This window comes from Coptis chinensis, chromosome 3, assembly GCF_015680905.1.
Source record: "Coptis chinensis isolate HL-2020 chromosome 3, ASM1568090v1, whole genome shotgun sequence".
NCBI lineage: Eukaryota > Viridiplantae > Streptophyta > Magnoliopsida > Ranunculales > Ranunculaceae > Coptis > Coptis chinensis.
In genome coordinates, this window is record NC_141458.1 from 7483357 (window position 1) to 7498766 (window position 15410).

The window sequence follows — 15410 nt, forward strand, 5'->3', positions numbered from 1 at the left end:
TTCTAACTAAAACAGAATTTGTTATGGATTAGAGTCACTTGGGTGAAACAGGCGCGGGTACATTATCAACTTAAATTAGTCATCCAGTATGAAAATTAGTAACAAAATCAGCGAAACTAATGCTGTGCATACAACTTTGGGGGTTACCTCCACTACTATCCAACCACAAAAGTTCATCTCAAGATAGAAAAAAAGAAAAAGAAAAGCACAAATAACATTCTCTGCATGACACCCTAAAGGTTAAACATAACCTTAATAGCATCCCCTCCTTGTGCACTAGTTTCAAAAGCTTTCTCTAGTTCACTCTGAGTGAAGCCAAATCTGTGGGTTATAAGTGGCTTCACGTCTATCTTACCGCTACTTAAAAGGTCGAGGCAAAGAGGCCATGTATTCTTGTAGCGGAAGATTCCAACAATGTCAACCTCTCTGCAACCAACAATGTATATGTGTAAATATAACATGCAGCGTTCAGTTCACATTGACACAGGAAGTATGTAGTACAGCAGAAGCAAAAACAATACTAAAGTTACTGAAACTCCTGGTCACCAAAGTACATGGCGCATATAGAATGTAACTGGTTTACGGGTATGTAAGAGTTTCATGTATCTATGTAACAACATGGATTGTTTGTTGATGTAAGCTAATATAGTTACTCTCCTTATAATTGAGATTCATAGGACAGAGAAAAGAAAAGAGCAATTAGATTACCTTGCAGCTGCTGGAGTAAGAGGAATAGTCATCTCATTATGGCCCATCCCCACAAGGCATACTTTACCACCAGATCTAGTAGCTTTCAGTGCTGTGGACATGGTTTTATTAAATCCTACACAGTCAAAACTGACATCTACTCCAGCTCCCAAAGCTTTTTGAATATGAGAAACTTCACCGTCCACATCCTGCAAGGAACTAGACTGTTTTAAACTACTAAGAGATAATACATTGGATACTGTCTTTACATACCTTCCAGCAAGAAATCCTTATTGCACGAGCATGGCTTCTAGTCATGACTAGCAAGCAACAACAATGATTTAAGCAAGAAGAGTGATAAAATAATCTACAAACCTCTATATTTGTTGAAACTTTGACAATGCCATCTGCACCAAGTTTCTTTGCGACAGATAAGCGATGAGGATCTATATCTGCAATGACAATTTTGGAGGCTCCAAAAGCACGAGCTGCCAGCATAGTAACAAGGCCAATGGGACCCGCACCCATAACCAAAACCGTTGTTCCGACACCAACATTCACACGCCGACAAGCATGGATACCAACACTTAAAGGCTCACACATTGCTCCTTCCTCCAAGCTAACTTTGCCAGGTAGCTTAAAACACAAATTTGCAGGATGCACCACCTAACACGGATGATAGTATGCTGAAAGTAAATAGATTGCCACAGATATAGGCATAAAATTTAACAGAGGAATATACTGAATCATGATGAACCATATACTTCTTGTAAGAAATTAAGTTACCTGATTGGCAAGAGCGCCATGAACTGGGGGTGTAGCAAAGAATTCCATTTCGGGACAAAGATTGTAGTTGCCAACTTTGCACTCTGAGCAATGTGAGCAACTTATTCCAGGTTCTAGAGCAACTCGGTCACCCACGACTAGCGACTTTACTTTTCTCCCAACTTCTTCTACAATTCCGGCACATTCATGCCCAATAACCATTGGTTCTTTCACAACAAAATCACCACACCTCAGTGTCTGCAAGAACCACATATGTTTACCAATCTATGTAAATTACCCAGAGCAATAAATTGGAAACAAGAAAAAAGCAACAACTCTACCTTGAGGTAGTGAACATCACTTCCACATATACCTACAGCTTTCATTCTTATCTTAACATCGTGGGGGCCTGAAATTCATGCAAATAAGAGTCAAAATAATCAGAAAAAATAAATAAAAAACAAACAAGAAGACATCAATTGCAGAATCAATCAAAATGTAGAAATTCACCTACAGGTGGAAGCTTAAAGGGCTGGAGTTTAAGAGTGTTGACACCACAAAGCCAAGCAGCCATGTTCACTTCTCCTTCCCTTGTAGGCATGTTCACTTCTCCTTCCCTTGTAGCCATGTTCACTTCTCCGTCCCTTGCAGCCATAACAGAAACACCTCCTTTACCCATCTCTAATATTATGTTTTTTGGAATGCAATGAACACAGGTCCTTGGTGGTACTTGTAATGAGAACTTAAGAGTGCTTCCAACTATTATTAGAAAGGATTTAGAATTGCTTTCTTGGAGTATGGTCATCTTAGCTATTTATAGTGCAAGTTGAAGACTATTTAACTATTAATAAACATAACTGACCAGTGAGTTGTCTGTTTATCTGAAAGTGATCTGCATCCACGTCAGGATTTGTAATCCAAAAACAAAGGCAATGTCATTCACAGCTTCTGTTTTCACTCCATTCTTCCTAAAATCTCTCTAAATCATCACTATATGGAATCAACAATACCACTGTCCTGAATAATAAACGGAATATAGTGAAATGCCAAGTCATCCTCATCCATTTTTCCTAAGATCTCTCATTATATAATGTTCCTATAACTTGATAAACGTTATCTAAACTTTGTTGCCTCAGTTAGAACATTATTATACCTTGTGGGACAACAGGAACTAATTAAAATAGTTGGGAAACGACAGCGAAAATAAAAATTGCATTAAACACTAGTACTACTAAGTACGTAATATGCATGAAAAATGGACTTACGAAAAGTAAGACGAGTGTTCTCTTCTGGACTGAGTTAATGCCAAACGGAGATCACCATCATTTTGTGAATCAGAGAAAGTAGGAAACCACATAGGATCCATAACATTTGTGTCAGACCTCCTTCTTTCAGTTTTCTTCTGTTTCTTCCCAGACAAAAAATCTCTCATTATCTCCCTCGCTTCCGGAGGTACTTCGATACACTTTTCAACGTCATCATATCCACCTGCCAGATGTTGTTTAAGACGAGTGATGCCACCTCCTTTAAGGACTTTTTTGCAGTAGTTGCACTCAAAATGATTCTTTCCCACACTTGCACAATGATCCCACCCTATATCCTTACGTTTCACCATACTGTAAAAAACAAATTAGCTTTCACTAATTCTTTTTAATTAATAGATTCACAAAATTTATGGAGAGAGGTGGTGCTTCTGGTTCATCACCTCTTCGGAACTGGTTGGTGTAGATTTCGTCGAAAGTTGTCGAATTTAGATCCCCTTTCGGGTGTTTTTCGTTATTTTCGACTAATACCGTAATACCCCTTGGCGGTACATATCGACCCCCTGCTGATTCCGATGCCGTTTCGGTTTTTTGGCAAACTGTCCAAAATTTCGACATTTCCTGCGAAATCATGAATTAGATGGCATATACACATTTGTGATTGATGCAAAGTTGAAGACTAAACACATAGGCAGTGCGTATTAGGTGGAGATTGCGCAAGGTTCTTGTGAAAGAAAACAAAATGTTTTTCTTCAATTTTAAACCATGCAAATTCAAAAAATCTACACCTTCACAGGAAAATCGAGAAAATATGAAAAGGGCAACAAGTGGAAGTGCTAGGCACGTTTGTCAGTTGTCACATAACCATACGTCCATACGAATGGATGGATTAAAGTAAACTCGTAGCTCCAGTTACCAACAAGGTCCCTTCCACTTCCAGTGCCAAGTCTGTAATGTCCCTTTACCAACCCAAAAGGAAAGCAAATAACTTAAAATAAATAAATGCATTAACCACACATTCTCAATACGTGCATATACCTAAAAAGCACATGCATATATTTTCTTGAAAGAACAGTTGTACCACTATGAGATACAATGAAAGAGAATAAATTATAAGCAACTAAGTTATGAATGAATGTCAACATCCAATCATTCACTTTTGTTCTGATTTGCATTTATACACACAAAGGAACCACATCCTTGACACCTGTAAAGATGAAGAAGTTCCTGGGAGCCAATTATCATCCCTGTCCTTGCCGTACTGCACCCGAGGATACTAACCAGTAACCAGTTGCAGTTTTGAATTTCAGAGAAAAAGCTGCCATGAGGACAGGAGAGCTTCTGCCCTCACCTTCACGAACTTCAGATGACAATCCAATCCAGTGTATGAGCAATACAAATGGATTGAGTCGCTTGTAATGGCTCATCTCACATTGTCATCTTCCGCTTTGCTCGTTGAGATCCCATGAATCTGGCACATTATCAGATGAACCATTGTCATCCTCTCTAGCAGCAGAATCATCATCGGTTTCATAATTCTCACCCCAATGTGCATCTGGTCCCCTCTGGTTCCTTGATTGTCCTCTGGACCTAGACCTTGTACCAGGGCGAAAAACACGAAAGAGGAAAATGAAGGTAAGCAAGTTCCCGTCCTCGGAAGTGAAAATACTATCTGAAGACCCTTCAAATATGCCATCTGTACCCCTTTCCTCCATGAAGGCCGATCGCATAGTACTAAGCACATCACCAAGGTCTCTTTCTCGTTCCAAGGTCCTCCAAGCATTCTGCCGTTCTAGATTCACGTCAGATGGTCGCACACGGGGATGCTCAACTCTTGCGTGCTTCCTGAGGTCAGCATATGCTCCACTGTACTCACATGTCTCACAAGCACAGTTTCTAGCTTTGGAATTCATGAACCTCCGAGCAGATTCCATAACAACCCACCCCCTAATCTGCCCTCGGCAGAGGGGGCACATAAGTTTTTGTTGCACCTGGCTTTCACACGGTGCATGTGGGACGGGAATGGGCACACTCGAGGCATCTTCTACACGCCTCACATCTAGCAAGTTCGACCTTCTGATTTCTCTCCTTGTTTCTTGAGTGATTCTTGAATCAGCAATTTCTTCTTGAAGTGTCACACTTGAAGGGATTTCTGCAAATGACTTGCGGAATTGATCAAGGCAGTTTGAGTGTCGGTAGCTTGTGTCACACATGAATGGACGGCAGCCCTTCTCATGGGAGGAACATAGGAGGAGAACAGCGTTATGCGGGTGCTCCATGCACACAGGGCACCTGGCTTCTTCCCATTCTTTAACATCCTCTAATGGGGGCTCAGGCAGAGACTGCACGGAGCTCCTTGAGCTGCAAGGATAAGGAGATGCCTTGGATCTGTCAGATGATACAGAAGAACCTTTTCTTTCCTTTGGCATTTTGGAATTTGCAGCAGTTACCACCAAACACTACTATATTCTATGTTGTTTAAACAGCAACAAAAGAACCTAGTCTTCAAGCTCTCTGGCAATAGGACAATCTTATGCTGAATCTAAAATACTACGACGATAAACAAAAAACTAATATCAGAAGATGAGCTTCCACACCCAAAAAAAAACCAAATGATAAAGTAAAATATATACCAAACAAGAGAGGGGCAAGACACATTCTGTTGGTTAAGTCGAGATATCTTGACAGAAGTGAATCACAATTTCTTTCAAAACAAAAATACAGGTTTCTTCCATGGAAGGAGAAAGTTCACACCATTTCGTAACTAATGCCGAAAACAACATAAGTGTGCTGTTTCGAGAAAGTTTGAATGATGCTGAATGAATACAATAACAGTACATTGTTTTCAATTTTCTTTCCTTCCTTATCTTGAGTGCAGAACAAAAGCTTCACTACTAGCTTGGTAGCTAAACTAAAACAGTTTTCATTTTCTTTCATGATATGTTTAAACAATGTTAACATGTCAGACTAGGTTCACTAATTTTTACTAAACTAATTCTTTTAACAAAATTCATATGCATTTTCTCTTACTTTAAAATATTAACAATTCAATTTTGTCAAGCAACAGTTGAAAAGAAACAAAAACGACAACAATAAATATAGCTAAATTAATTAAAAATCTCAATTTCATTTCTACAAAAAAACACATTCTAGCTGATGTAGATCAAACATCAGATATTTAGACCTTCATTTCTGACAAATTCCAAGTGAATTGAAAAACCTAACACCTCTGTAGCTAATACAGTCAACAAAAACAACAAATTTAAACAAGTAAACATCAATCACATACCAAAATTCACCAAAAAGACAATCTAAACATCCAAGTCTACAACTTTATCAGATCTAATCCGATCCAAACAAATAAAAAAATAAAAAAAAAAACTTTTCAGGTATCAAATTAGTAGATATATTCACCAGTACTGACAACAATCTATCTATTGAGAACAAAATTTGAGCTTACTTTAAAAGACGACGGTTGGGTGTCAATAAGAAAAATGAACACAGCTTTGGGTTGAAGGCGGTTGGTTGGGTGTAAATAGAGTTGGTTCCTTCTTCTTCTCTTTTTCTCCTCAAGAGAGAGAGAAAGAGAAAGGAAAGTCTGAGGAGAGAGTTGAGAATTGAAATATTGTAAATCATGTGGAAATGACGGGAGAGGTATTTATATTTGCGTTTTTTTTTTTTTGACGTGGACAAGTTGGGTTCTCAAGTACAATTTCAAATTATTGAGATATGATGATGTCATAATTGTTTTTTGAAGTCGGCTCACAAATTTAGGAAGCAGTTTATTGCTCAGAGACTGGCAGACTGTGACACCTGTAACATTCATATGTCGAATATCAGGATATCTACCGCTTTTGTGGCACCGAACTTCTTAGGGTTTGTATGTGTTGATATTTTAAGAATATCGGTATTATTGTATTGGGTATTTGGGTATCGGAAAGTAAGACAAAATACTTTTGAAGCGACGTACCAGCATCCACCAGGGTCCTCTGGACTTGTTAATGCTGCCTTAAGAATTGAGATGATATTTATGTCAGCATCTGTGTTGATGTGTGTCAAAAAAACAGTACGCCAACAGGTGGAGAAATGAGTAACACAATGGTAATTGGCGCACTGGCCAGAGGCAACAATAATTCTATCTTTTAACTAAAGAATAATTTTGCCTTTCCCTCACCAAATGTACTATTTTGGTGATACATTGATCATATGCAGGTGTAACTTTTTTCAACAGAATCTCTGACAGTGCGCTTGAAAATGAACATGAAGTAAAAGCAATCCCTATTTGAGAAAATGAACATTTGTCACAAAATCTCTGACAAAATATCCGCTAAGACAATAACAAGCATGTTCATCTGATAAAAAAATATTTAAAGACGATAATGAGTACACGCTCCATTTCCCAGTCGATAAATTATTGGTACCATGAATTCATGAGATATGAATGGAATGTTAAATTGCGTGAAGTTGAAAAGGTCCAAGGATTTTCATTTAGTCAAAAGGGAGTTACTGTTACCATGTCCCAGTACACATTTCACTCCAAAATCATGGATGACAAATTTGACTTCTGGGAGTGTGGCCAGGAGAAGAGGACTGAGTCTGCGAAGTTTTTTATCTTGATTGATCCTGAAGTAAAACTCACTTCAGCTAACCGTTAGATTGAATTCTTCACAGGGTATGCTACATACTGGCAAAGTGGCAATAGCTAAAGAGCAGTATCCAGGTTAAAGATTATGAGATCATTTTTATACAGATTGGTTTAAAAATAATAACCAAATCTGCAACAGAGTAACATCTGAGGCGGAGATAGTAACAATCTTTTAGTTCAGTGTAAACACAATACTAGACAAAATTCTCTCTCTAAAAAGTGTTACGAAACGAATGCAGAAGCGTGACAATTGGACAAAGAAGATTGAATGTGGTGATAAAAATCGACAAAAAACAAATCAATTAAAACACTTACCAATGCAAAGCAAATAACCAATAGAAGTGGAGACGAGATTTACGTGGTTTGGCGTTAGTCTAATCCACCAAGCAAAAGAGAGAATTTTACTAATCAAGAGATAAACAAATAGAGTACAATCACTCACAAACAAATCCCGAAGAATTCACAAACTCTCTCTCACAAATTGAACCTTACAAATCCCACCAACTAGTCTCATATTTATAGAGGTGGGTATCAAATTAGAATCCTATTTAAAATAGGAAACCAAAACCTTAACTGTGTGGTTTTATCCAAATCTGAGTCGTATACCAACAAAAGATAGTGATGAACTCCTGGACAGATCAATAATCTAATTAATTAGATAATGTCATTGAGAAAGAATTCTTGGATAAGCTATCAAATCCTTGTTATTTTCAACCTTTATAACTGTTCAAACTAAAATTGGTGATCTACATTTGCAATAGAGTAACCATCAAGTGAATGTCAAGATTTTAGTACAAATTCACATTGCTCATATCATGATTTGGGGGAAAGAAGAAGGGAAGAATTTATCATCAGCAGGAAATATTGACATTTCAGGCATTGGTCCAAAGTTCCTAGGCAGCCAGGCACATGACTCCCATCTCTTACAAGTCAGTAATAACCCTTTCCAACACAGTTTAGACAGCGTTGAACCCTGTAACAACATCAGAAGCCCATTAACTGAAATAATGGTTTAAACCTACAAGTTCTAAATAAACCAGTCAATCAACTGGTCCTAAATTCAAACTGAAAGGTTCTAAATTTGAGTCTACAAGTTCTGGAACGAAACCCTATTTTTTACTACAATATCATCAGCTTTTAGAAAATTGTCTAAGCTGGACAAAACTGGATTCAGTTGTCGCTATTAATTCTTGATAGAATCCTACGTACTTGATCTTGTTGCATATATTTATAAAGGAAATTAGACTGACCTGTTCCCTTCACATGTAGGGCAAAGACACGGATTAATGGCAATAGGATCATATAAAGGTGACCACTTTATGGTTGATTCCCCTTTGCACAACTTGCAACTATAAAACCCTCTTCCTTTACAGACTCCACAAACTGAAGCACTTTTTCTCTAGACATGGAGAAGAAAAATGCACTGTCAGCACTGCTAGAAATGAGTATTGAAAGGCTTCATATGAAATTGTAAATAGACCAGACAGACCAACAATCAGGATTCCACAGAGTATTAACTTCTATACATTTTTTCCTTAGATTGAAGCATGGAAAAGGAAAATAAAAGAACAGAAAAATGGTTGTTCTCAATGGAACTACGGCAGTAATAACTTTTCCTTCCCGATAAACATAAAATCCAAGTAACATCAATCTGCGAAGGTCTTTCGATTATATTCGCAGTTAACTCAGAGCCATACCCAGGCTCCTTACATCAGAAACAATCTCCATGAACATAGCATTGTCATGAAACAGCAACTCATATAAATTTTTCCATGTTAAGGATTTAGGAGTTCAAATATTGACATGAGATAAAAGATATGCCAAGGAGAACTCTATAGTATACCTCAGTTGTTAACTAAAATTTAGTAAAGGAAAAAAAGCATCACATATGAAAGTCGGAATTGAAGAACATGCATCACATCAAATTTTCAGAAAGCTTCTGTATACAAGAAAACAAAAGAAGAATTCGTAATTGCTAGAAAAACAAAAGAAACTTTGATTAAGCCGTTTCATTACACTAAAGCTAAACATTTGAAACCATTGGATTAAAGCTCTGTGACTAGGCATTTACTTTTTACACAAGTCCTAAGATTGGAACATTGGACAGTATATAGCAGCCGTACCCGTTTAGCATCAGAAACACCTTGTAGCATTTGAATTGTTGCAGAGGAAGCTAGAGACAAGGCAAAAAATCCGCCTAAGCCAATAGCAGCAGCAGTACCCAGTATACGCAATCGTCGAGGAATTTCACCAGACATTTCGATTTAGGTTTTCACTGGCCTTGCTATGAATCAAAGTAACAGGAGAGTTATCAGTAACTAGGAAAATCCCTGACATGCTAATGTAGTCTTGGCTATAGTAGTCAAATTGGAATTTTATAATGCTAGAAAATTTATCAGTTAAACATAACCCAGAACTCAATGTCAGCAAATGCTTTAACAATCCAACCAGCTCAAGTATTTTCAAATAGCTGCCCACAGGTATAAACCATATCTCATATTACTGATTCCAGCTTGGAGCTATTGCTCCTCGGTAATGGACAGTCAAAAGTTGATTCAGTTGGTAAATTGTTGAAGAACTTATAATCTGGTATGAAATATGAAGTACTGAACACTATTGCTTTGGCATTTGGCAATAGCAAGGAAGAATTTCAAAATCAGGAAAATAAATGGTTTCAACAAATACCCAATACTTGTAATAAGAAACTGATCTCAACAAAACAATAATATAGCTGAAAATCAGTGTATATAAAGAAAGGAAAACTAACAACTCGTTTCGTTAAGACACAATGTCAAACACGAAACAAACAGTCAGTGGGTTTAAGTGTTTAACCGTTTAACAAAGAGAACTAACAACAAACTCAAGGATATCACAACAAGAAAATGGACAAGGAAATGAACATAAAGAAGAAAAGAATTGAAGTTTACCAGTTTGTTATTGGTTAGTTTCGTGGCCAGTAAGTAATGAAGAAAGTGATATGCTTTCAACTTTGGACTTCTTTTCGTGTCTGAAGATCGACAGCTATTTGGAGTCAAACGTACAAAATTCTCCGCATTTGTTGGCTGGTCTCAAGAGCCCAAAATACTGAACACGAGACTTCATATGGGCTTGCATCGAAAAAAAAATATGGGCTTTCTATGTAATGACAATACAGACCTAGTTACTCTAGGGCCTCCAAATTGTTATGAACGCCAGTTGGCGAAGTGGGCGTTACAATTCCATATTGCATCGCAACTCTTTAGTCATCAAGGATGAAAGGATGTAAACAGAACATTTTTGCTTTATCGTTTAAGTCGATCAAGAACCAAGAAAAGAATTCACCATGCCGCCATGGAGAAAAATGGGAAAGAAACTGCATATTAGCATATATATTGAGAATTGAGATTACAACTAAATTTGGATACAATTCCATGGACTGACTACTGACTTAATTAACACAAACTAGAACCCCGCTGAGTCTAAAGCCCTAAACACGTGGCCCAACTTAACCAAAGCACTATGGAATTTTTTTTTGAAAATTGGGCTCTCGGCCCAATTTGTTGTTTTATTTATTCAAATTCCATAGCACAAGACAACACACTGGAAAATTCACTATATCTAGTCCCTCCTTGTAGCATGAGGATCATCTTGATTTCCACCCATACCAAGAGTTTGTTTCACAGCATCAGCTGCACCAGCTGCCATATTCTTAACATTTTCAACAGTTCCTTGAACTATTCCACCTGTTTTCTCTTTACCAGCTTCAGCTGTTTCTCGAGCTGACTGAGCTGACTCGTGTGCACGATCACCAGCGGCCCTAGTGCCATCTGAAGTCTTGTCTTTGGTAGCTTGAGTTGTTCCGGAAACCTTGTCTTTTGCAGTTTGGGCCGTTTCATTGGCCTTGTTTTTGGCTTCTTCAGCCTTGTCTCTCACTCCACCCATCATCTGTCCGGCCTTCTCCTGTGTCACACACAGCAAATTAAATGAGTTTACTCTGTAAATATAAGGTTGATTAAAAGATGCATCATACTAGCATTGTGCAATACCAATTCGATCACTAACTGCAGTTGACAAACACAATAATACAATGAAATGTTACCTGAGCTTGGCCTTTTGTTTCACCAGCCTTGTAACTTTGATCTTTGGATGCCATTTCAACTTTCTTTCGAACGAAATCACAAGATAAAACTTTGTATAGAACTTTTTAAGAAATTTTTTCAACCCCTTTTTCAAATTCAAAATGTTGTGTTTTATTTTTCTTGCAAACTTATAAATAGATTTTTGTGCACTGTGGACTATAGACGCGTGTCTTGAAGTACGACACTTGTTTAACAGTGCTTAGCACGTGTCTGTTTGTTAGGGTGTCTGTGTAACCTTGTCATGCATGCTGTAACCTTGTCACGATTCTTTTGGGAACTAGTGACTTAGTGAGTCCATGGTCCAGGAGGAAGGCCCAGCAGATTCTGTTTGAAATCCGAATGATCAAAAGTGCGGCCGTACATATATATGAGATTATTCTTATTTCGTCTCACGGAAAGAAAAGGAAATGAAATAATTCTAAATAGTATGTGTTTGATAATTAGAGAAAGGAAAATAAAAACTGGTAAAATGAATAATCATATTTGTTTGCAAAAGCTATGAAAATGAATAATTGTATTGTTGAGTATATTAATAATAAGTTCCTAATTATCTATTTCCTTTTTTTTCCACAAAAATTTATGGGCTTAGCTAAAGACACAAAAAAATTTCCATTAATATGATTTTGTTTTCCTATAGTTTTGTCTATTTTCTTTCCATAGATAAACAAACACCTTAAAAACTATGGAAAAGGTATACCACTCTTATTTTCCTTTCATTTCCACAATGTTTCCATCATAACAAACACACTCTAAGACTAGTAGCTTGTGCCCACGACAATGTTTCAAATTAGGCCCAAAACAATTCTAACTCGCCCAAAAATAAAAGTTCAGCCCATAAAACAGTCATTGTTGACCAAATCAACAATGATCCAATACTTTTGTGCTGCCCAAATAATAAACTGCATAAGTTTTGGATCCGCCATGTCATAACTTATGAAAAAGATTTGTAGCCGCCGGATGGAGCCCTACGGCCCCACACTGATCATTTTTATTAGATAGAAAATAATAATGACATTTTGACAACAAATTCAATTTTTAAGAATTCGACAAGGTATACATCAATTGGTGCATACCGAAATATGCCAAAAGTACCAAAACTTCAGTTTTTCATCGTTGAAATTTTACTTAAAGTGAAATTTGTGTATGTTTGTACCAATTTTTCTTTTTGCTAGTTAAGATTTAAGAATGTGAATAAGTACAGGTGGATAGGTGTTCCATGAATTCTAGGTTTACAAAGAGCCCTAAAGTCAAAAGAAAGGTCACCTATAAAGCCTATGAAGCCTATAAAGAGTTTACAAATTTTATTCGGAGGGGGATAGAATCAATTTCCTGCCATTTATATATTAGCGGGTCTCCCATCATACATAAGTTTAGATTGAACAGCAATTCCAATTTAAGTAAGTGCAGTTCCAATTTAAGTTTTTCTGAAGCTACCACATCAGCAAAAAAATGGAGCAAAGTCTCCAAGTAAATCTTAGGGTGAACACACCACCTTTTCAATTTATCTCGTTACTGATCAAGAATCAATGTTCAATTGTTAAGTCTAGTTTTTACTATCTTTTCAACTCACACTTACTCTCCTTGCTAGAAAGCAAACTTTTCTCCTCAAACTACATCTCCCTTCAAACTTTCTTGCACCTCTTCTCTTCCTACGATAACACCACCACCACCTCCCTCACTCACACCTCTTTTCTTTCCTCTATAGAACTCCCTTTCTCATATATTATGGATAAACAACATCATGAACAAATTTTTGAACTTGAAGCATCTTTTAGTAGGGTGTTATCTCTACCGGGTGCGAAGATTGCAGAAACAAAATTTCCACAAGATGTGTGGGATGAACTTGTAGAGCATGGGAAACATACAGTAGCACTTCGGCTTTTCGGAAACAACAAAGCTCAACCCAAGAGGGTAATAGAACTCATCAGAAACTTTTGGGAGTTTCCAAAAGGGTTACGTATTCGTTCCTTGGGTAGTTACAAAGAAGATGCACTGTTCCTTGCTCAATTTCAAGACAAAGAATCACTTGTGGATGTGAAAAAGAAGTCGCCTTGGACCATTATGGGTCATCTTCTTCTCATTACAGATTTCGACCCCCTCACTGATATCTCAAACCTCAAGTTTGACACAGCCATCATTTGGGTACAGCTACACCAACTTCCACCATCACTTATAACCAGCAAAAGAACAGTCACTGCCATTGCAGCTGAAGCAAGAATCATTTTCCCGGACACATACCAAGCATGTGGGAGTTATGCAAGAATCAAGGTACAGGTAAACCCTTTTCTCCCTTTGGTATTGGGCAACAATTCCAAACTTCCTAATGGGAAACAGAAAACGGTCGTTTTCCAAAGATGATGAAATCGGTCCTATTTGCTTCAAATGTGCCATGCTAGGACACCTTGAAACACAATGTCGAATCTGCTAGCGTGCAGACAATCCAAAGGGGTGTTATTGGTTTTTGGAGGGGGATCATACAATCATGATCCAGTCTCCACAAATGAAATCATCACCAAAGTGGGCGAAACCAGTAGGAAGAAAAGTTGAACGGATCAGCCAAGAATCACCGGGAAGTCAGCTGGTTGCAAGAAACCTTTTGCTGGACCTGGAAGCAGTTGCAGAAAAGGAAGGTAGTAAGATAGCAGAAATTGATGCGAGGAACAGGATCCTTCTCGCTCCAATAGAACCATTGGAAGCAGCGCACGTTAAAGATAACCAAGCACACGTTAAGATTAGTCAAGAACAAACACGTGAAAAAACGTGTGCTTCAGTCTCAAGTGTTCAGGTGATAGAGACATTTCACAAAGGCTCAAAAGAAAAAACAGCTATGCACAGTCTACCTAGTGTACTGCTGGAAAAGACTTTTGTCTTTGGTGCTCTAAACTCAAAGGAAAATACAAATGAGAGAGAAGTCAACATCAATGAGAGAGGTAAGTCTCTCGACCAAACACCTACCCACGTGACTCCAAAACGTCCAAAACTATCAAAGCCTTTTCCTCCTAGGGCCCGCTGGAACCAAAATCCTTTTCAAATGGGCCTAATACGTGAGACTAGCCCAATAACTAGTAGTTTGGGCTCCAATTTTCCAACAAATACTAATGGGAACTATTCTACCGCCCAAAGCTCATTCCTTTCTCCACCAATTACCCAAAAGCAAACCATCAATCCAAATCTCTTCAAACCCCCATCATCAGCACCCCCTAAATTTCTAGTTACTCCTGGGATGAGTGATTGGTGGGAAATCACCCCTATTGCCTGCCCACTAGACATGGGTCACACTGAAGTTGTGGGTAGTGCAAGTTGATATGCTCATCTTTCACCCATTGTGAGGCGTCGTCTTGAGATCGTAGACACACCAAATGATTTACTTGGCTCGGTAGAACCACCGGAGAAGCAAATGGACCTTGCAAACGCAGTGGCAGTAGGAGAGAAAAGGGACTTTAAGCATCTTCTGCTCGGTCATCAGGTTTGCAATTTACATATCTTTTTATGTTCAACTTTGAAAAGTTGGCGTTTATATGATAATCACTGGATCCTCATCATAGTAATACCTACTTTTGCATATTATTATTGCATAAGCACCGTCACATGCATGTATGTTCTTCCTAACTCAAGTGCTCTTTCTAGAAAGGTCATAATAGTAACAAAAGAAAATCTTTTAAAGAACCTAACTACTTATTTGAATACATCTCTGCTTGTGTCAACATGTTTTTATCCTTTGTGTTTTAAGTTCAAATGTATACCATATTGCACTATGATGACATGTTTGTTGCGTACTTCTCTTTGTTGTTACGCTATACTAGTAGCTCTTCCTTTTTTCAATTATATCTTTCTTTTTATTAGTACTTTTGTATATTTGTATGCAATCCGCACTTTTAAAATTTGCTATGTTCCTTTTGGATATAATTGTGATTGGTATAACTTAAACCATCC

General features: G+C 37.7%; 4 protein-coding genes across 9 annotated transcripts; all 4 read right to left on the reverse strand.

Moving 5' to 3' along the window:
- Positions 1–58: 58 nt before the first annotated feature.
- Positions 59–3296, reverse strand: LOC147507648 (sorbitol dehydrogenase-like). 3 transcript variants are annotated; one of them, XM_086600357.1, is made up of 8 exons: positions 3158–3296; positions 2718–3068; positions 1963–2096; positions 1794–1861; positions 1474–1710; positions 1063–1353; positions 709–896; positions 59–426 (listed from the first exon to the last, which is right to left on the reverse strand). In XM_086600357.1, exons 2-8 carry the CDS (start codon positions 3065–3067, stop codon positions 234–236), a joined length of 1461 nt encoding a protein of 486 aa, XP_086456483.1. In that variant the 5' UTR covers position 3068; positions 3158–3296; the 3' UTR covers positions 59–233. The 3 variants fall into 3 exon arrangements, with proteins under 3 accessions (XP_086456483.1, XP_086456482.1, XP_086456485.1); XM_086600356.1 differs by having other exon boundaries at positions 2718–3239; XM_086600359.1 differs by lacking the exons at positions 2718–3068; positions 3158–3296 and adding an exon at positions 2315–2454 and having other exon boundaries at positions 1963–2211.
- Positions 3297–3749: 453 nt separating this feature from the next.
- Positions 3750–6365, reverse strand: LOC147507649 (MAP kinase kinase kinase, putative (DUF1644)). Of its 4 annotated transcripts, none has more exons than XM_086600360.1 (2): positions 6175–6365; positions 3750–5075 (listed from the first exon to the last, which is right to left on the reverse strand). In XM_086600360.1, exons 1-2 carry the CDS (start codon positions 6348–6350, stop codon positions 4151–4153), a joined length of 1101 nt encoding a protein of 366 aa, XP_086456486.1. In that variant the 5' UTR covers positions 6351–6365; the 3' UTR covers positions 3750–4150. The 4 variants fall into 4 exon arrangements, with proteins under 4 accessions (XP_086456486.1, XP_086456487.1, XP_086456489.1 ...); XM_086600361.1 differs by having other exon boundaries at positions 3750–5264; positions 6175–6350; XM_086600363.1 differs by having other exon boundaries at positions 3750–5256; positions 6175–6343.
- Positions 6366–8047: 1682 nt separating this feature from the next.
- On the reverse strand, positions 8048–10427 carry LOC147507650 (plastid transcriptionally active protein). Its single transcript, XM_086600365.1, has 4 exons — positions 10287–10427; positions 9483–9643; positions 8610–8758; positions 8048–8332 (listed from the first exon to the last, which is right to left on the reverse strand). Exons 2-4 carry the CDS (start codon positions 9615–9617, stop codon positions 8290–8292), a joined length of 327 nt encoding a protein of 108 aa, XP_086456491.1. The 5' UTR covers positions 9618–9643; positions 10287–10427; the 3' UTR covers positions 8048–8289.
- A 275-nt stretch (positions 10428–10702) lies between these two features.
- Positions 10703–11608, reverse strand: LOC147507651 (uncharacterized). The gene is made up of 2 exons (XM_086600364.1): positions 11438–11608; positions 10703–11298 (listed from the first exon to the last, which is right to left on the reverse strand). Exons 1-2 carry the CDS (start codon positions 11489–11491, stop codon positions 10957–10959), a joined length of 396 nt encoding a protein of 131 aa, XP_086456490.1. The 5' UTR covers positions 11492–11608; the 3' UTR covers positions 10703–10956.
- Between the last annotated feature and the right edge of the window lie 3802 nt (positions 11609–15410).